Genomic DNA, 14,919 nt, shown 5'->3' on the forward strand with positions numbered 1-14,919 from the left:
GCTGATTGGCCGCGAATAGACAAGAAATCTCAGGAAATAGACACAATTAAAAGACTGGAGCAATTATAGTCAGTGGCTCCGAATAATTCAGTGGACAAAGAGTGCTGAGTGAATGGATCTATTTCTCTGGGGCACTCGAGTCAGGAAATGCTCTGTTTACACTTGCCAATGCAGCTCAGCTTTTATTTTTGTTTAACCTTTTGCAGTCACCAGGGAGGTTTGACAGTATGATGAGGATAGAAGTTAAATTAAAAAAAGAGACAGACAAGGGACAGACAAAACCAGAGAAAATGCCAGAGCTTGAAAGAGAGGAGAGAGCGACGACAAGAAATGTCCAGAAATAATCAATACCCCAAAGATTTACAGCATGGGATCTTCAACTTTTTATCCTTTCGAAGACTAAGGTCTCACAACTCCTGGAGAAGTGATGTGATGTGTTAGAGCTGCACAGTGCCACCCTGTGGTTGAAAGATCCCATTCAGGAAAATAGAATGGGTTTGATTTAGAAATAACATAAATAGAAGTGCTTCATATAGTTTAGGTTCAAGATTCAAGATTTTATTATTATTATTATTATTATTATTATTGTCATTGTTTTACAGGGTGGGGAAGCAAAATTTACAATATTTTGAGGCAGGGATTGAAAGACAGTGTATGACTAATTAGTTTATTGAAAGTCATGAGAATTTATTTGCCACAAGAAAATGTACATAATAGAAAATGTTTTTATTCTATGTGTCCTCCTTCTTTCTCAATAACTGCCTTCACACGCTTCCTGAAACTTGCACAAGTGTTCCTCAAATATTCGGGTGACAACTTCTCCCATTCTTCTTTAATAGTATCTTCCAGACTTTCTCCTAATAGTTTTGCTCATAGTCATTCTCTTCTTTCCATTATAAACAGTCTTTATGGACACTCCAACTATTTTTGAAATCTCCTTTGGTGTGACGAGTGCATTCAGCAAATCACACACTCTTTGACGTTTGCTTTCCTGATTACTCATATGGGCAAAAGTTTGTGAAAAGGTATGGATAATAGTGTTAGGTATGATTATGACATCAATATATGTTTGGTTTCAAAACAATTGACGTAGTGCCTGCTGAGAAAAAACAACTAAATGTTCATTGTAAATTTTGCTTCCCCACCCTGTATATCATTTTCATTTCAAAATTCTGGTGCTAACTTTCCGGGCTCTACATGGCCAGGCTCCTGCATACATTGCTTCCCTGATTCAGCCCTACAGCTCGGCTCGTAGCCTGAGGTCTTCAGAAGAGCACCTGCTGATGGTTCCACACACCTGTTTCAGCACACTCAGTGACATGTCCTTTAAAGCTGTAGCGCCACGTCTGTGGAATGACCTGCCTTTACACTTACGGTCCATGGACTCTAGAGAGTTTTAAAAAACACCTCAAAACACTCCTGTTCAAACAGGCTTTTTAATTTCCCACATGACTCAGGGCCACCACAAACTGATTACACTTTATGCATTCATCATATTTTAAACTGTTTTAATGGTACTTTATTGTGTTTTACGGACATTCTAAATGTATTCTACTTGTACTGTTTTGTTTTTCGCAGTGTGAAGTTGCTACTTTACAGTGTTACATGTACTCCATGTGTCTCCCCCTACCTCCTCCCTCTCCCCCAGTCTTTCTATATCTCTATCGCTCTCTCTTTTTTCCTCCTTTACTCTCTCTCTTTAACCCCAACTGGTCAAGGCAGACAGCCATCCTTCAGGAGTCTGGGTCTGCTCCAGGTTTCTGCTGTTAAAGGGAAGTTTTTCCTCGCCACTGTCACCAATCACAAGTGTTTGCTCCTTGAGGATTCTGTTGGGTTTCTGTAAATTTGATTTGATTTTTGATTTGATTTGATAAAGCACGTTGTGACTCTGTCTATGAAAAGTGCTCTATAAATAAAATTTACTTACTTACTATTTACTCATTATGTATATAAATAACGGAATTAGGCTGGTAGTTCTTGGCTAAGGTGCAAACTTAACCCATAAAGACCCAAACATCCACCACTGACCAAAAGCATCTGCTGATCTAAACTGTTTGATACCTGCTGATCCACTAATCCTGTCAATCAAGGGAGTAGGTTTGATTTTGACATTGGTGGGGACACAAAAGTGCACCAAGGCAGCACTCCTAAAAGTTGATGTTTTTTTTTTTTACTTTTGCAATCATAATTTCACGTCATGTAGAGCTGATCAAACAAGCAAACAATCAAAGTCAGAGAAAACAATTCAGTAACTGACATGTTTATAATGCATATCTGAATATCTAAAGACAAATAGAAGAATTTAATGCATTCTGCAAAGTTATTCTCATGACTAACAAATCCATCATTACTTTAAGCCTTTCGTGCAATTATGAGAACCTTGGTCACAATATTTGTGTGTTTTTATGCATGCTTTAGGCATGAAAAAAACATGCGAGTTATTTTTTTTTTTTTTTTTAAGGAGTTACAAAACTGTCCACTCAGCCGGACCCCATGCATTTAATTTTTCAAGCAAAGAAACGTGTATTTAAAACCTAATATCAGAAAGTTATATGGAAAAGTATGCAATAAAAACACTTTTAATGCTGCTAATCAGATGTTTTCCCACATTTTAACATACTCTAATACTAGTTATTATTCATTTCATGGAGACAATTTGCAAAAAAAAACCCTGTTTTGTTTGTGGATTTACACTAAAACATGTCACTGCAGATCAGGTTTATCAAGAACAGCATAGTTACAGTACTGGTATGAAATGCACTGTATGGGATGATGCATAAGTGTCCACTGTGTTGGCTGCTATGGAACTAAAACAATAAAACCCAAGAATATACAAGAGAACAGCAGTAGAATAGCTGTCCACTGTAGTGACCTCTATGCATGAAAGGGTTAAAAAAGTGGATCTGTTTGGCATTAAATAGTGCCTTTTATTGTATTGATAGTCATTACACAGTAGTGGCTGGACAGTTATTGCCTGAGTAAAAATGGCTTTTACTTTCAATTATTACATGTAATTTATTCCCCAAAAATATGGATAAAATCACATCTATAATCACATTTAGAATCTGAGGTTTTATTGTATTTTCCCCACTAATTTTCTTTGTGTTTTTCAAACAGTTGCTCTCTTCCATAGAAATACATGAAAATAATTAGTAAAAAAATAACTGTAAAAAAGTGTCTGTTTGGCATTAAATAGTGTATTTTATTGTATTGATTACCCAATTCTACACCCCTGCTGTCAATCCATGTCAATAATTGGTGTAAAATAAAGTTATTCATCTTTTCACAGTCATCAGATATGACCCATTTGGACGTTCAGAGGCTCCAGAGTGAACGTGGAAACACCGTCATCTTCTACAACATTGATTCACCAGTAAAACCCATGGAGTTGGATCAGTGACAGTGGATGGAGACACTTGGTTTATGTTCAGTTAAGGACGTATTTCACTGAAAAAGTCACTTTTCTTCAGTGTTTTTCTCTTTTGATACAATAACCTTTGAATTTACTCTGAGTTTTTATGAACATCTACATGATCAATCAATTAAACATAGGAAAACAGATTACACTGGTCAACAACAAATTTGTTGTTCAAGTTTTTTGAGCTGATTTAGGATCATTTTGGTGTGCTGAATCCAAAAATCACATTAATTTTGCTCAATCAGGTCAACTTTCTGAACTATACTACATATTGGCTTTTGAACATTTTTGCTTACATTTATGGGCATTTTCACATCATATGATACACAATTCTTTCATATTTCTTGCAATAAACAAGTTCTGAAGATTTTACTTTTGCCAATTTATGATTAATGTTTTTTTTTAATATTACAGGTGAATGAAATGGCTTCGACTAGAAGATCTTGCAAAAATAAGCCTGATGTATTCTGCTACATCTGTGGTGAATACACCATTGTACCTAACAGGAATCAAGTCACAAGTTTCATAAAGTGTGCTTACCAATCTTATTTTGGTATTAATTATTATATTTTGTGAGAAGATCAAATTTTTCAAAATCAAATTAGCAAAAAAACCTGACCTGATTGAAAAAAACAGATGTCATTTTTGGATTTAGCGGTGCAAAATTGTCCTAATTCAGTTGAAAAAACTTAGACAACTTGCAAAAAACATTTTTTTGTAACCCAGTGTTATTTTCAGTGGAAAAAAATGCAAAATTCAGAGGATAATAGGATAATAAAAGGTGATAAATCACTTAGGAAAGGTTAAATTGAGAGAAAAATTAATTTGCAAACTGACACAAAGGTCACACTGGGTCCTTATGGGTTAATAAGGCACAACACTGGAGCATTTTCACAGTGTACTATTATTACTTTTACTTCAGTCATCTGCGATAATGATGTTAAAACATATAAAGTTCAGATCTTTTGAAAAATAAACTGAAAATGAAATCTAATGATTGAAAACTAGAATTCATAATAGAGGTGAAGAACTGGTAAAGGAATACTAATAAAACATTGAAATGTATCGTCAGGTCAGTGTTTTTTTTTTTTAATTTTTTTTTTAATGACTCTCTGAGGTCAATTTCCACTGAGGCTGTTGTAAGGATAATTACATGCAGCTTTTTGACAAATTTAAACACCCTCAAATAGGTAAAATATTCCAAAAATGAATTACATCACGTCATACTGGGTCAGTCACTGATATAATTACATGCCCTGGTGATGAAAGGCGAGTCTGGAAATGAAAGCTCTGAACACTGTGAGGTGAAAAAAACATGAATTATCCAATACAAGCACATTTTATTCACCATAAAGAGAAGGAACGAGCATCTGAAACCCTGTCAACCCAAGGAATTAATATGGATTTTAACTTTTTTTGTGTGTAAACTGTCTGTTTATCTGAATATAGATGAGGTTGGTTATGATATTGAGTTAAGCTCTGTTTACACTGACAGAAAAACTGGCCTAAATCAGATGTTTTCACCCATGTGTGACTTTCAAACAGAGTGGATTGCACTAGTAACTACTTTTGCAGTAACTTCTAAGCTAATATTTCACATTTTTCTTCAACCATTTATTATTTATCTGCAGTTTTCAGTGAAATCCAGGTATTTTGTTATATTCAACTTGCCGACTATGTAGACGTTCATAAAAGTTTTACAGTAAATACAAAGGTTATTACATCAAAACAGAAAACAGTGAGGCAGCAAAATATATAATTAACTCAATATAAAAACAAGTATCTACAAAAACTGTCATTTCTCTAAATGCATCATTTTTTACTGATGAATCGATTTTTCAGAACATGATGATGTTTCCATGTTCACCACGGAGCCTCTGACCGTCCAGATGGGTCATATCTAATACCAGTGAAAATGAGAGAAACTGTGTTTTATCTGAATTATTTTAAACATGTTGATAAGATTAGCAGTTAAAACCTTATTTAACTTTTTAGATCAGTTTATGCTTTAGGTGTGGAGTGTCAAACTCATTTTAATTTAGGGGCCACATACAGCCTAATATGATCTAAAGTAGGCTGAACCAGTAAAACGATAACATAATAATATATAAATAATGTCAATTCCAAACTTTCTATGTCTAACTTCTGTTTTAGAGCGAAAAAAGTAAAATTATATTATGAAAGTGTTTCCATCTACAAACTGTCCTTTAAAAAAACATGAATAACATGAACAACCATGACCAAAATGAAATTTATTAAGAAAAAAAAGTGCATTTTTAACAATTTATGCCAATATTATGCTTCAGTCTCTCATTTTCACATGTTCATTAAAACTAACAGATAACAGTGGATCTACAAATACTTAAAACGTTTAGTAACAGGCAGAATATTCTTATTCTTAAGACATTTCAGGTTGTTCATATTTGTTCAGGTTATTCACATTTTTTTGTGAAAGGACAGTTTGTAACTGTAAGCATGTTTGTGTAATTTTATGTTTTTTACAGTAAAACAAGGAGAAAAATTCGTAGTTGTCATTTTTATAGGTAATTATGAGTATAATTTACCAGTCTGATCCATTTGAAATTGAATTGGGCTGAATTAGGCTCCGAACAAAAATAATTGTTAATATCTTAAGTGAATTTTTTTAAATTTAGAAATTCATTCCATGGATTGGACCCTTTGATGGGCCAGTTATGGCCCACAGGCCATATGTTTGACACCTGTGCTTTAGGTCTAAGGAAGAAAACTAAACCTTTAAACTTAATACTGATTTGATATTTATCATATTAATTCCAGACAATAAGTGACATGAACATTAATGTTACGAATCAACAGGGATGTGAAGTTGTTGGTCTAATGCGTCACAGTCTTTTTGTTTGTATAGTGGACATGTTTTTCTGTTGACTGCACTGACATTGATTTCCAGGACGATGTCATGTTTCCCTGTAGGAGCTGCAGCTACAGTTGCTGTGGGCCATGTGTCCCTGGAGTGGTCTGTGTGGGGAGAACTGGTCCTGGGGGGTTTCACACTCGTGATCGCAGGAGTTCTATTCCTGATGGATCTGACCGCCAACATCTGGGCTTCGTACCTCTGCGTCATCATCTTCAAAACAGTTTACATGCCGCTTGCCACCATCTGCTCGTAAGAACTAATTCAAGAGTTCACAGTGTTGGCCAGGACAGAAAAAGCCCATAAAAGTTCATTTATGACCCCGCCCCCCGAATGGGAGGCAAGGGGTAGTGTCTTTGGTTCAGTTTGTTTGTTTGTTGTTAACACTCAAGGAGCAAAACTGTTGGTTGAATTCACACCAAATTGGGTTTATATGTTGCCAGTGACCCAAAATAGATCTGATTACATTTTGGGAAAATTAGGTCAAAGTTGAAATTTTTAATGAATTTTAATTTTTTTTTTTTTTTTTTTTACCCATTTTCTTATAATGGGCGGAATTTCAAATGTCTATAGCAGCAACACAATGGGTTTAATTCACACCAAATTGGGTTTATAGATTGCCAGTGACCCAAAATAGATCTGATTACATTTTGGGAACAGTAGGTCAAATTTCAAATTTTTTATGAATTTTTAAAATCTTTTTTCCCCACTTCCTTATCATGGGCAAAATTTAAAATTTTTGTAGCAGCAAAACTATTGATTGAATTCATACCAAATTGGGTTTACAGATTGCCAGTGACCCAGAATAGATGTGGTTACATTTTTGGGAAAAGTAGGTCAAAGTTAAATTTTTTTTATGGATTGTTTAAATCTTTTCTTTTCTCCCATTTACTTATAATGGTCAAAATTTCAAATATCTATAAAAACATCAATTTTGTTTCAATTTACTTCGAACTCAGCACAAATATAGAGGTGATTGATATGCTGACATCAGCACACGCATAGGCATGACTACATCAGCTGGACTGATGCCAAAATAAGCTACAAAATGTGTGCGAGTCGGGGTCTGTTGTGCCTGGCACCGCTTGTTGTAGATGAAATGAAGATGATGAGCCTCTTTTTATTCATAAACACACATTAAAACCTCTCATACAGCCCTGTAATGGATTCTAGGACAAAAAAAAAAACAAAAACTTTGGACATGGGCTATTTAGGACTCGTAATGAGATAAATACAATGAATAATATAATTTCCAATAGTTGATGTCAGCAGGTGACTGTAATCAGGATTTTGCATAAAAACTACATCTGGGAGAGGCCTCTAGTCCTTGAGGAACAAAGATGTGCCGAGTATGGCCAATAGACGTTTATTACAGCAGACATTTTGGCTTGTCAAAGCAGGAAAATGCACGATCCTAATAACATTAATGATGAATCTGTTCCATTTAAGCATCCCGGGAAGGCATGCCAGTGAAGCAGCATGCACAAACCCAAAACCCTGGAATTAATGCAGGTACATGGAATACAGCCACGGTGAATTAAAGTGATTACACCGCTACATTTTCTGGCATAATGAGTCAAAATATCTGCAATTTTACCTCAAATACATGAGGAAATCACTTTGTGCTTTCAAATGTTACCACGTTCCGCAAAGAAAGATAGTAAGGGATTTCGACATTTCACCCTCTGCGGCATTGAGTATTATTAAAAGAGTCGAGGATTCTTTCGGATTGTGCTACAGGCAGAAACGCAGGAATAAATGTGTATATATACAAGTAAAATGAAGTCGATGTGGCTTTGTTGCTGTCTGTAATGAGAAAGCAAGTCACTCTTTTGTGTTTTAATGTGCAATTTGCATATAACTGTCTCTGATTCGGCTTATAATAAATATTTATCCTCTTTATAACATCATGTATGTATCTAATTAATCATCAATCTTCATTATTTTAAGAGATAAGAGTGTTAAATCAGCATGCATCCTAATAATACCTCATTCTTTACTGTGTTTTAATGATATATACCTGATTTTAGGACACTATACTTGCTTTTAATCCCAACATTATTAATACAAACATGGTGTTCAGCTGTGCTCATTACTGTACATATTACTGTATCACCAACACGGCTGAATCCAGCAAAACAGGCAGCACGCCCGAGGGCTGTAAACCATCAGGGAATTTACACAGTATTAATTGTGTGTCCAATGCTTTGCTTGAAACAGTTTATTTCCCAGTTTTCAGATAGCCAAGATGCTGACTAGGGAGCGCTACGCATTGGTTTTTGGCACAAATAGTTTTGTGGGCACCGTCCTACAGAGCGTCCTCACTGTCGTCGTCATCAACACCAAGACTCTGCAGCTCACCATCACCTCTCAGGTACTGCAAGTGGAGGGACTGTTTAGGACGCAGGTGTCAAAATTACAGCCCGTGTGGCAAAACTGGCCCCCCAGAGGGTCCAATCCAGCCTGCAAAAATTACACTCAAATTATTAACAATCAAGGATGTTAAAGTCATTTTAGTTCAGGTTCCGCATATAGACATATACTAGCATAATAACCTATAAATAATAACTCCAATTTCTTCTCTTTTAGGGTCCGATTAAGCAAAAGTGAACGTCAACATGATCACATCCTTTATCAAAGAGGCTCATTTTTTTAGCTAAAGATCTGTTTTATGGAACTGTTACCCTTTTTAACCCTTTCATGCATTAATTATGTGAAGCTTAATCAAGACTTTTTTTTTTAAGTTTTTAATTCCTCTTTAGGCATTCAAAAAAAACCCAAAAACAATGTGATTGAATTTTTTTATGAACCTATTTTTCATGGAGTTTCAAAAAATATCCACTCAGCTGGACACCACACATTTAATTTTGGAAGCAAAGAAACATGTATTTACTGATATACTGCATAAAAACTATGAAAGAAAGGAATTAATGCTCCTAATCTGATGTTTTCTCACATTTTAACATACCTGCATGGAGATAATTTGCAAAAAAACAAACAAACAAACAAACAAACAAACAAACAACCTTTTTGTTTAAAAAAAAAAAAAAACAAAAAAAAAGTAAAGATAAGATATGCCTTTATTAGTCCCACAGGGGGAAATTTCAGGTTTACAGCAGCAAAGTACAAGCACACAAGAGCAAAGAAAGTGGAAAATCAAGATAAACATAATCAAGAAAGTTGTATACACTATTTACAGCTGAGCACATACTGCTCATGTCACAGGTTTATTTGCAGGGTTTACTGTATTTGTTTACTGTATAGTTATTGCACAGAATTTTGCACAAAACAGTTAGTTATAGCCTAATAACAATTAGCAATTTTTTTCCACTCAAACACGTAACTGCAGATTAGGTTTATTTAGAACAGCAAATTTACAGTAATGGTGTGAATTTCAGTGTATGGGATGATGCATAAGTGTCCACTGTGTTGGCTGATACGGAACGAAAACAACAAATATCCATGAATATACAAGAGAACACCTTTGAACAGCTGTCCACTGTAGTGACTACCATGCATGAAAGGGTTAAAATACCATTTACACAGTACAGGAGAAGTTCCGAACCTTCTGCTAGGCTGCATTAAATTCACAAAAACACAAGCAAAAGGCTGTCTGTGACTTTGAGAAATTACAATTCTGAATGATGAAGTTTGGGAATTCATACACTGGTCACATTTAAAAAGACAATCTGTGAACTGTTACTGAGAAATTACTGTTTATTTGTAACTTACCTATATCAGTAAATAACACAGTGTTAGTATTAAGTACATTAAATAAAGTATTGTGATCATATCTGGCTTTTTGTTTTAAAAAAATAAGTCAAATTTTGGATGATGGATACAATGGTAAAGAGTTGTCCACATGTTACTATGGCAACCTGTCCACATGTTACCACATTCTCATGTCAATAAAACAGAGACATTTCAATTTTTTACTCCAAAATGTATTTTCAGCATAGTTGAACATCATATCCAGAGCGTTTTGTCCTACTTGATATCAATTTCTGTTGAGAACCACAGGTTTTGAATGTTTGCGTAAAGCTTAAAAAAATGATGTCCGTTTCAAGTCCATGAGTTACCGAGCAGTAATTTGACATTTTACACCTAAAAATTTTATCTCCCCAAATTTTGTCATACATAATGTTAGTGTTTATAAATAGGTACTCAAATATGTATAATTCATGCATATAAGTTACTCTGTTTACATGACAGACTGTTGAACATCAAATGTGTCCACATGTTACTGCTTGATCAGACCCTATAGAATAAAAATGTACAATTACATGAAAAGGTTTACATTCACAAACTATCATTACACAAAAAATCTGAATGAAATCAACAAATATAAACAACCTGAAATGTCTTAAGTGAAGTATTCTGTTGGGTTTCTGTAAATTGACTTAGAGTCTGGTTTTAACCAACTCTATATATAAAATGTCAAGAGATAACTTTTTTTGTGATCTGGCGCTATATAAATAAAATTTGATTGATTGAGTGATTTAATTGGTTTTCCCCTGTAAGTCGCTTTGGAAAAAAGCGTCTGCCAAATGCGTAAACATAAACATAAACATAAACATAAGTAAGTGTAATTTGACCAATATTCTGCCTGTTACTAAATGTTGTGTATTTGTAGATCTACTGTAAGTTGTAATAATGTGCATGTGTAAATGATAAACTGAGGCATAATATTGCACTTACATTTCATAAGTAATTTTAGGTTGTTCATGTTATTTACATTTTTAATGAAACTTTGTAGATGTAAAGATATTCATAAGGCAGTTTTGCTTTTTTCACTGCTATTATTTTACAAGCAAGGCCCATTTCACATCATATTGGGCTGAATGTGACCCCTGAACTAAACTGAGTTTGACGCCCCTGGTTTAGGAGATTGTGATAATGATGTCCAGTATGTGATCCATAAAGGTTTGTGTGCAATTCTCGAATTTTAAGTAAGTAAAATCCACATGTTGCAAATGGTAAGCACAAGAAAAATGTATGACAGCGAGAAAAATGCACTTAACCCTTAAAGACCCAAACATCCATCACTGACCAGAACAATCTACTGATGTAAACTGTTTAATACCTGCTGATCCACTAATTCTATCAATACACATAAATAATTGGTGTAAAATGTAGTTTGTTATCTTTTCATGATCATCAGATGTGACCCATTTGGACGTTCAGAGGCTCCGTAGTGAACGTAGAAACACTGTCATCTTCCACAACATTCATTCACCAGTAAAACCTATGGAGTTGGATCAATGCTAAAATTATTATTATTATTATTTTTTTACCATGTACTAGTTTGCTGTACTATGTAGCAAATAAATGTTAATTTTAGATGACATTTAGGCTATATAATGTATATAATGCACCTTTTTGGTGTCTGCTTCTCAGTTTCTCTTGGAGATGTCTAAGTGGGGCCAGGCAGGCAACGAAATCTTTCCATTCTCTGTTCAGTCCGGTTTTCTGAGTGCAACTGTGTCCAGGTTGAAGCGTAGTAACGCACATGGTCACATGATCGGGTCAATCAAGATATGCCCTCTCGGAAATTATATCCTGCATTTTATTTGAATTTGATTTTTATTAGGAAAAGTATGTGGTGATTTAATTATAATGAAATATATATTGAATCATTAAAAATATTTTTTATCAGTCATTTTTAGTGGACATGGAAACACTGTCATCTTCTACAACATTGATTCACCAGTAAAACCCATGGAGTTGGATTAATGACAGTGGATGGAAATGCTTAGTTTTATGTTCAGTTAAACATATATTTTACTGAAAAAGTCACTTTTTCTGCAGTTTTCTCTTTTTTTGATTTAATAACACTCAACTTTAATCTGAGCTTTAATGAACATCTACATGATCAGTGAATTAAATACAGGAAATACCTGATTTATACTGATAAAATACAAAATACAGAGGGTAATATTATAAATAAATGGAGATAAATCACTTAAGAAAGGTTAGATTTAGAGAAAATTTCATTTAGGAACTGTCATAAAAGTAACACTGGGTCTGTATGGGTTAAATACAGAAAGCATTGATTTATAACTTATTATTATGACATGTTTTTTCATTATAGATTTGTCTCAAATCCTATAATTCAAGTTTCTAATCCAGGGGTGTCAAACTCATTTTCTTTCAGGGTCCACATTCAGCCCAATTTGATCTCCAGTGGGCCACACCAGTAAAATAATAGCATAATAACCTAGAACTAATGACAATTCTAAATTTTTGCCTTTGTTTTAGTGCAAAAACCCCCACACAAAATTATGAAAATACCTACTTTTATGAACTATTCAAACAAAATGATGTGAATAACCTGAAAAAACTGAAATTTCTTAAGAAAAATAAGTGCAGTTTTAACAATATTATTCTTCAACTTGTCATTTCTACATGTGCATTATGGATCAGACTTACAAAGACACTAAACACTTAATAACAGGCAGAAAATTGTCAAAATTGTGCTGAATTTTCTTTAGACGTTTCAGGTTGTTCATATTTGTTCAGGTTATTCACATTTTATTGTTACAGGATAGTTTGTAAATGTAAATATTTCCATAATTTAATGTTATTTTTTGCACTACAACAAAGACAAAAATTTGAAGTTGTCATTATTTATAGGCATAATGTAATATTTTTTTCACATCAAATGAAGTAGAAAATATGTAGTCATTCTTTTTGTAGGTTATTATGTTATTATTTTACTGTAGATCATATTGGTCTGTAAGTGGAACCTGAACTAAAATAAGTTCAACAGCCTTGACTGTGGAATTTCTGCACTTTGCAAATTCATCCCATGGGCCGGATTGGAATCTTTGGTGGGCGGCATTTGGCCCCCGGGCCGCATGTTTGACACCCCTGCTCTAACCCATTCCAACAAAGTTAAGGACAATTCTAAAACCTAAATGAAAAAAAGAATCTAATAATACAATGGAAAATATCAAACAAAACTATTTTCATTTTCCACAGTCTAAGTGATTTTCATGTCTTTTTTCAGTTCTTCGTGTATGCTTCGTACTTTGCTGTCATTTCCCTGGTGTTCATGGTCAGAGGTGTGTACACTGCGCTGCACAACTACCAGGCCTCTACAGACAACAGCACTGATGGAGACAACAACCTGCAAGAGTGTACACGGGTCTGAGGAGCCTCCAAGACCCTGAAGACCCTGGAGATTTATGAGGACTGTTTTATGAAATCAGAGGGAAAAACAGACACACTCAATACATGACTTTTGAGTGCACTGAGTGTGTTTGTGTTCTGAGTAATCCAAAACTTCATCTCAGGAAGCAGTAAACATGGCTCAGATTGTCGAACTGCACTTCCCTGATGTTGCCACTAGAGGACGCCCTCTCCACAGTGAAGGACAACATGCTACACATCAGCTCTGGTTCAGACCTCAGATAAACATGATGTCCTGTTCCGTATGTTTTTATAGTAAATATAAATGTATAATCATCATTTGAAGCTTTAAGTCAGTGTCTGATAATTTTACTTTGAATAGGCATCCGAGTCTGTTTATTTCAAAACATATCTTCCCTGTAGATATATTTAACAACTAATGATATTTATCAGCTGATATTATACCTGATGAAGCCTACCTGACTGAAACAAAACAAATAAATGGGAATTATTCGTTTGTCTTGTCCATGTATCATAAACGAAGAGGCTCACAAACATCATTTTTGTCTTTTTTTAACCCCCAAAGACTTTCCATTTGGCAACTAATGGATAGATCTTCTGTCAAAGATGTGCCATGAGTCCATCTGCAAACCCTTTTTTTTTTTTTTAAGTATATAAGATATCTAATTTCTGTTCGAAAACAGATGTGTTTAATCATTGCTCTTCTTCTCCACTCAGCAAATGAGGAAACGAGAGAAGTGGTGGAGTAAGCGTTCAAGTCCAAGGGAAGAGTAAGAAAAATGACATAAAAAACAGAAAATAAAAGTATTCTTTTTACAACATGATATTATGAATTGCATACAGATAACACAATACTTTTAATTGGCATGTTATCCGTATGCATTATAAGCTTCACGTGTATATGTTCACGCTGCATCAAATATCATGGGATTAGGGGTTAGGGTTAGGAGGGTTAGGGTTAGAGTTAAGGGTGAGGGTTAGGGTTAGACGGTTAGTGTTAGGGGGTTAGGGTTAGAGGGTTAGGGTTAGGGTTGGGGGGGTTAGGTTTAGGGTAGGGTTTAGGGTTATGGTTAGGGGGTTAGGATTACGGGTTAGGGTTAGGGGGTTAGGGTTAGGGTTATGGTTAGGGATAGGGATAGGGTTAGGGTTAGGGTCAGGGTTAGGGTTTAGGGTCAGGGTTAGGGGTTAGGGTTAGGGTTGGGGTTTAGGATTAGGAGTTAGGGTTGGGGTTAGAGGTTAGGGTTAGGGAGGGTTAGGGTTAGAGGTTAGGGTTAGGGGGTTAGTGTTAGGGGGTTAGGGTTGGGGTTAGGGTTAGGGGGTTAGGGTAGGGTTAGGGGATTGGGTTAGGGTAGGGTTAGGGTGTTAAGGTTATGGTCATGGTTAGGGGTTAGGTTTAGGGTTAGGGGGTTAACGGTCAGGGTTAGAGGGTTAGAGGGTTAGGGGTTAGGGTTAGGGGGTT

General features: G+C 35.0%; 1 protein-coding gene across 1 annotated transcript in view; it reads left to right on the plus strand.

Moving 5' to 3' along the window:
* The window catches only part of LOC115418312 (thiamine transporter 2-like), a 31,736-nt gene extending 17,502 nt beyond the window's left edge, over positions 1 to 14,234 (plus strand). The window contains exons 3-7 of the mRNA XM_030132731.1: positions 6,368 to 6,560; positions 8,541 to 8,682; positions 13,318 to 13,455; positions 13,604 to 13,741; positions 14,178 to 14,234. Of these exons, the coding sequence (XP_029988591.1) occupies positions 6,368 to 6,560; positions 8,541 to 8,682; positions 13,318 to 13,455; positions 13,604 to 13,741; positions 14,178 to 14,234 (668 nt within the window). The remainder of the gene's footprint in view (positions 1 to 6,367; positions 6,561 to 8,540; positions 8,683 to 13,317; positions 13,456 to 13,603; positions 13,742 to 14,177) is intronic.
* Positions 14,235 to 14,919: the final 685 nt, after the last annotated feature.

Source organism: Sphaeramia orbicularis, chromosome 4, assembly GCF_902148855.1.
Source record: "Sphaeramia orbicularis chromosome 4, fSphaOr1.1, whole genome shotgun sequence".
In the NCBI taxonomy this organism is placed as follows: domain Eukaryota; kingdom Metazoa; phylum Chordata; class Actinopteri; order Kurtiformes; family Apogonidae; genus Sphaeramia; species Sphaeramia orbicularis.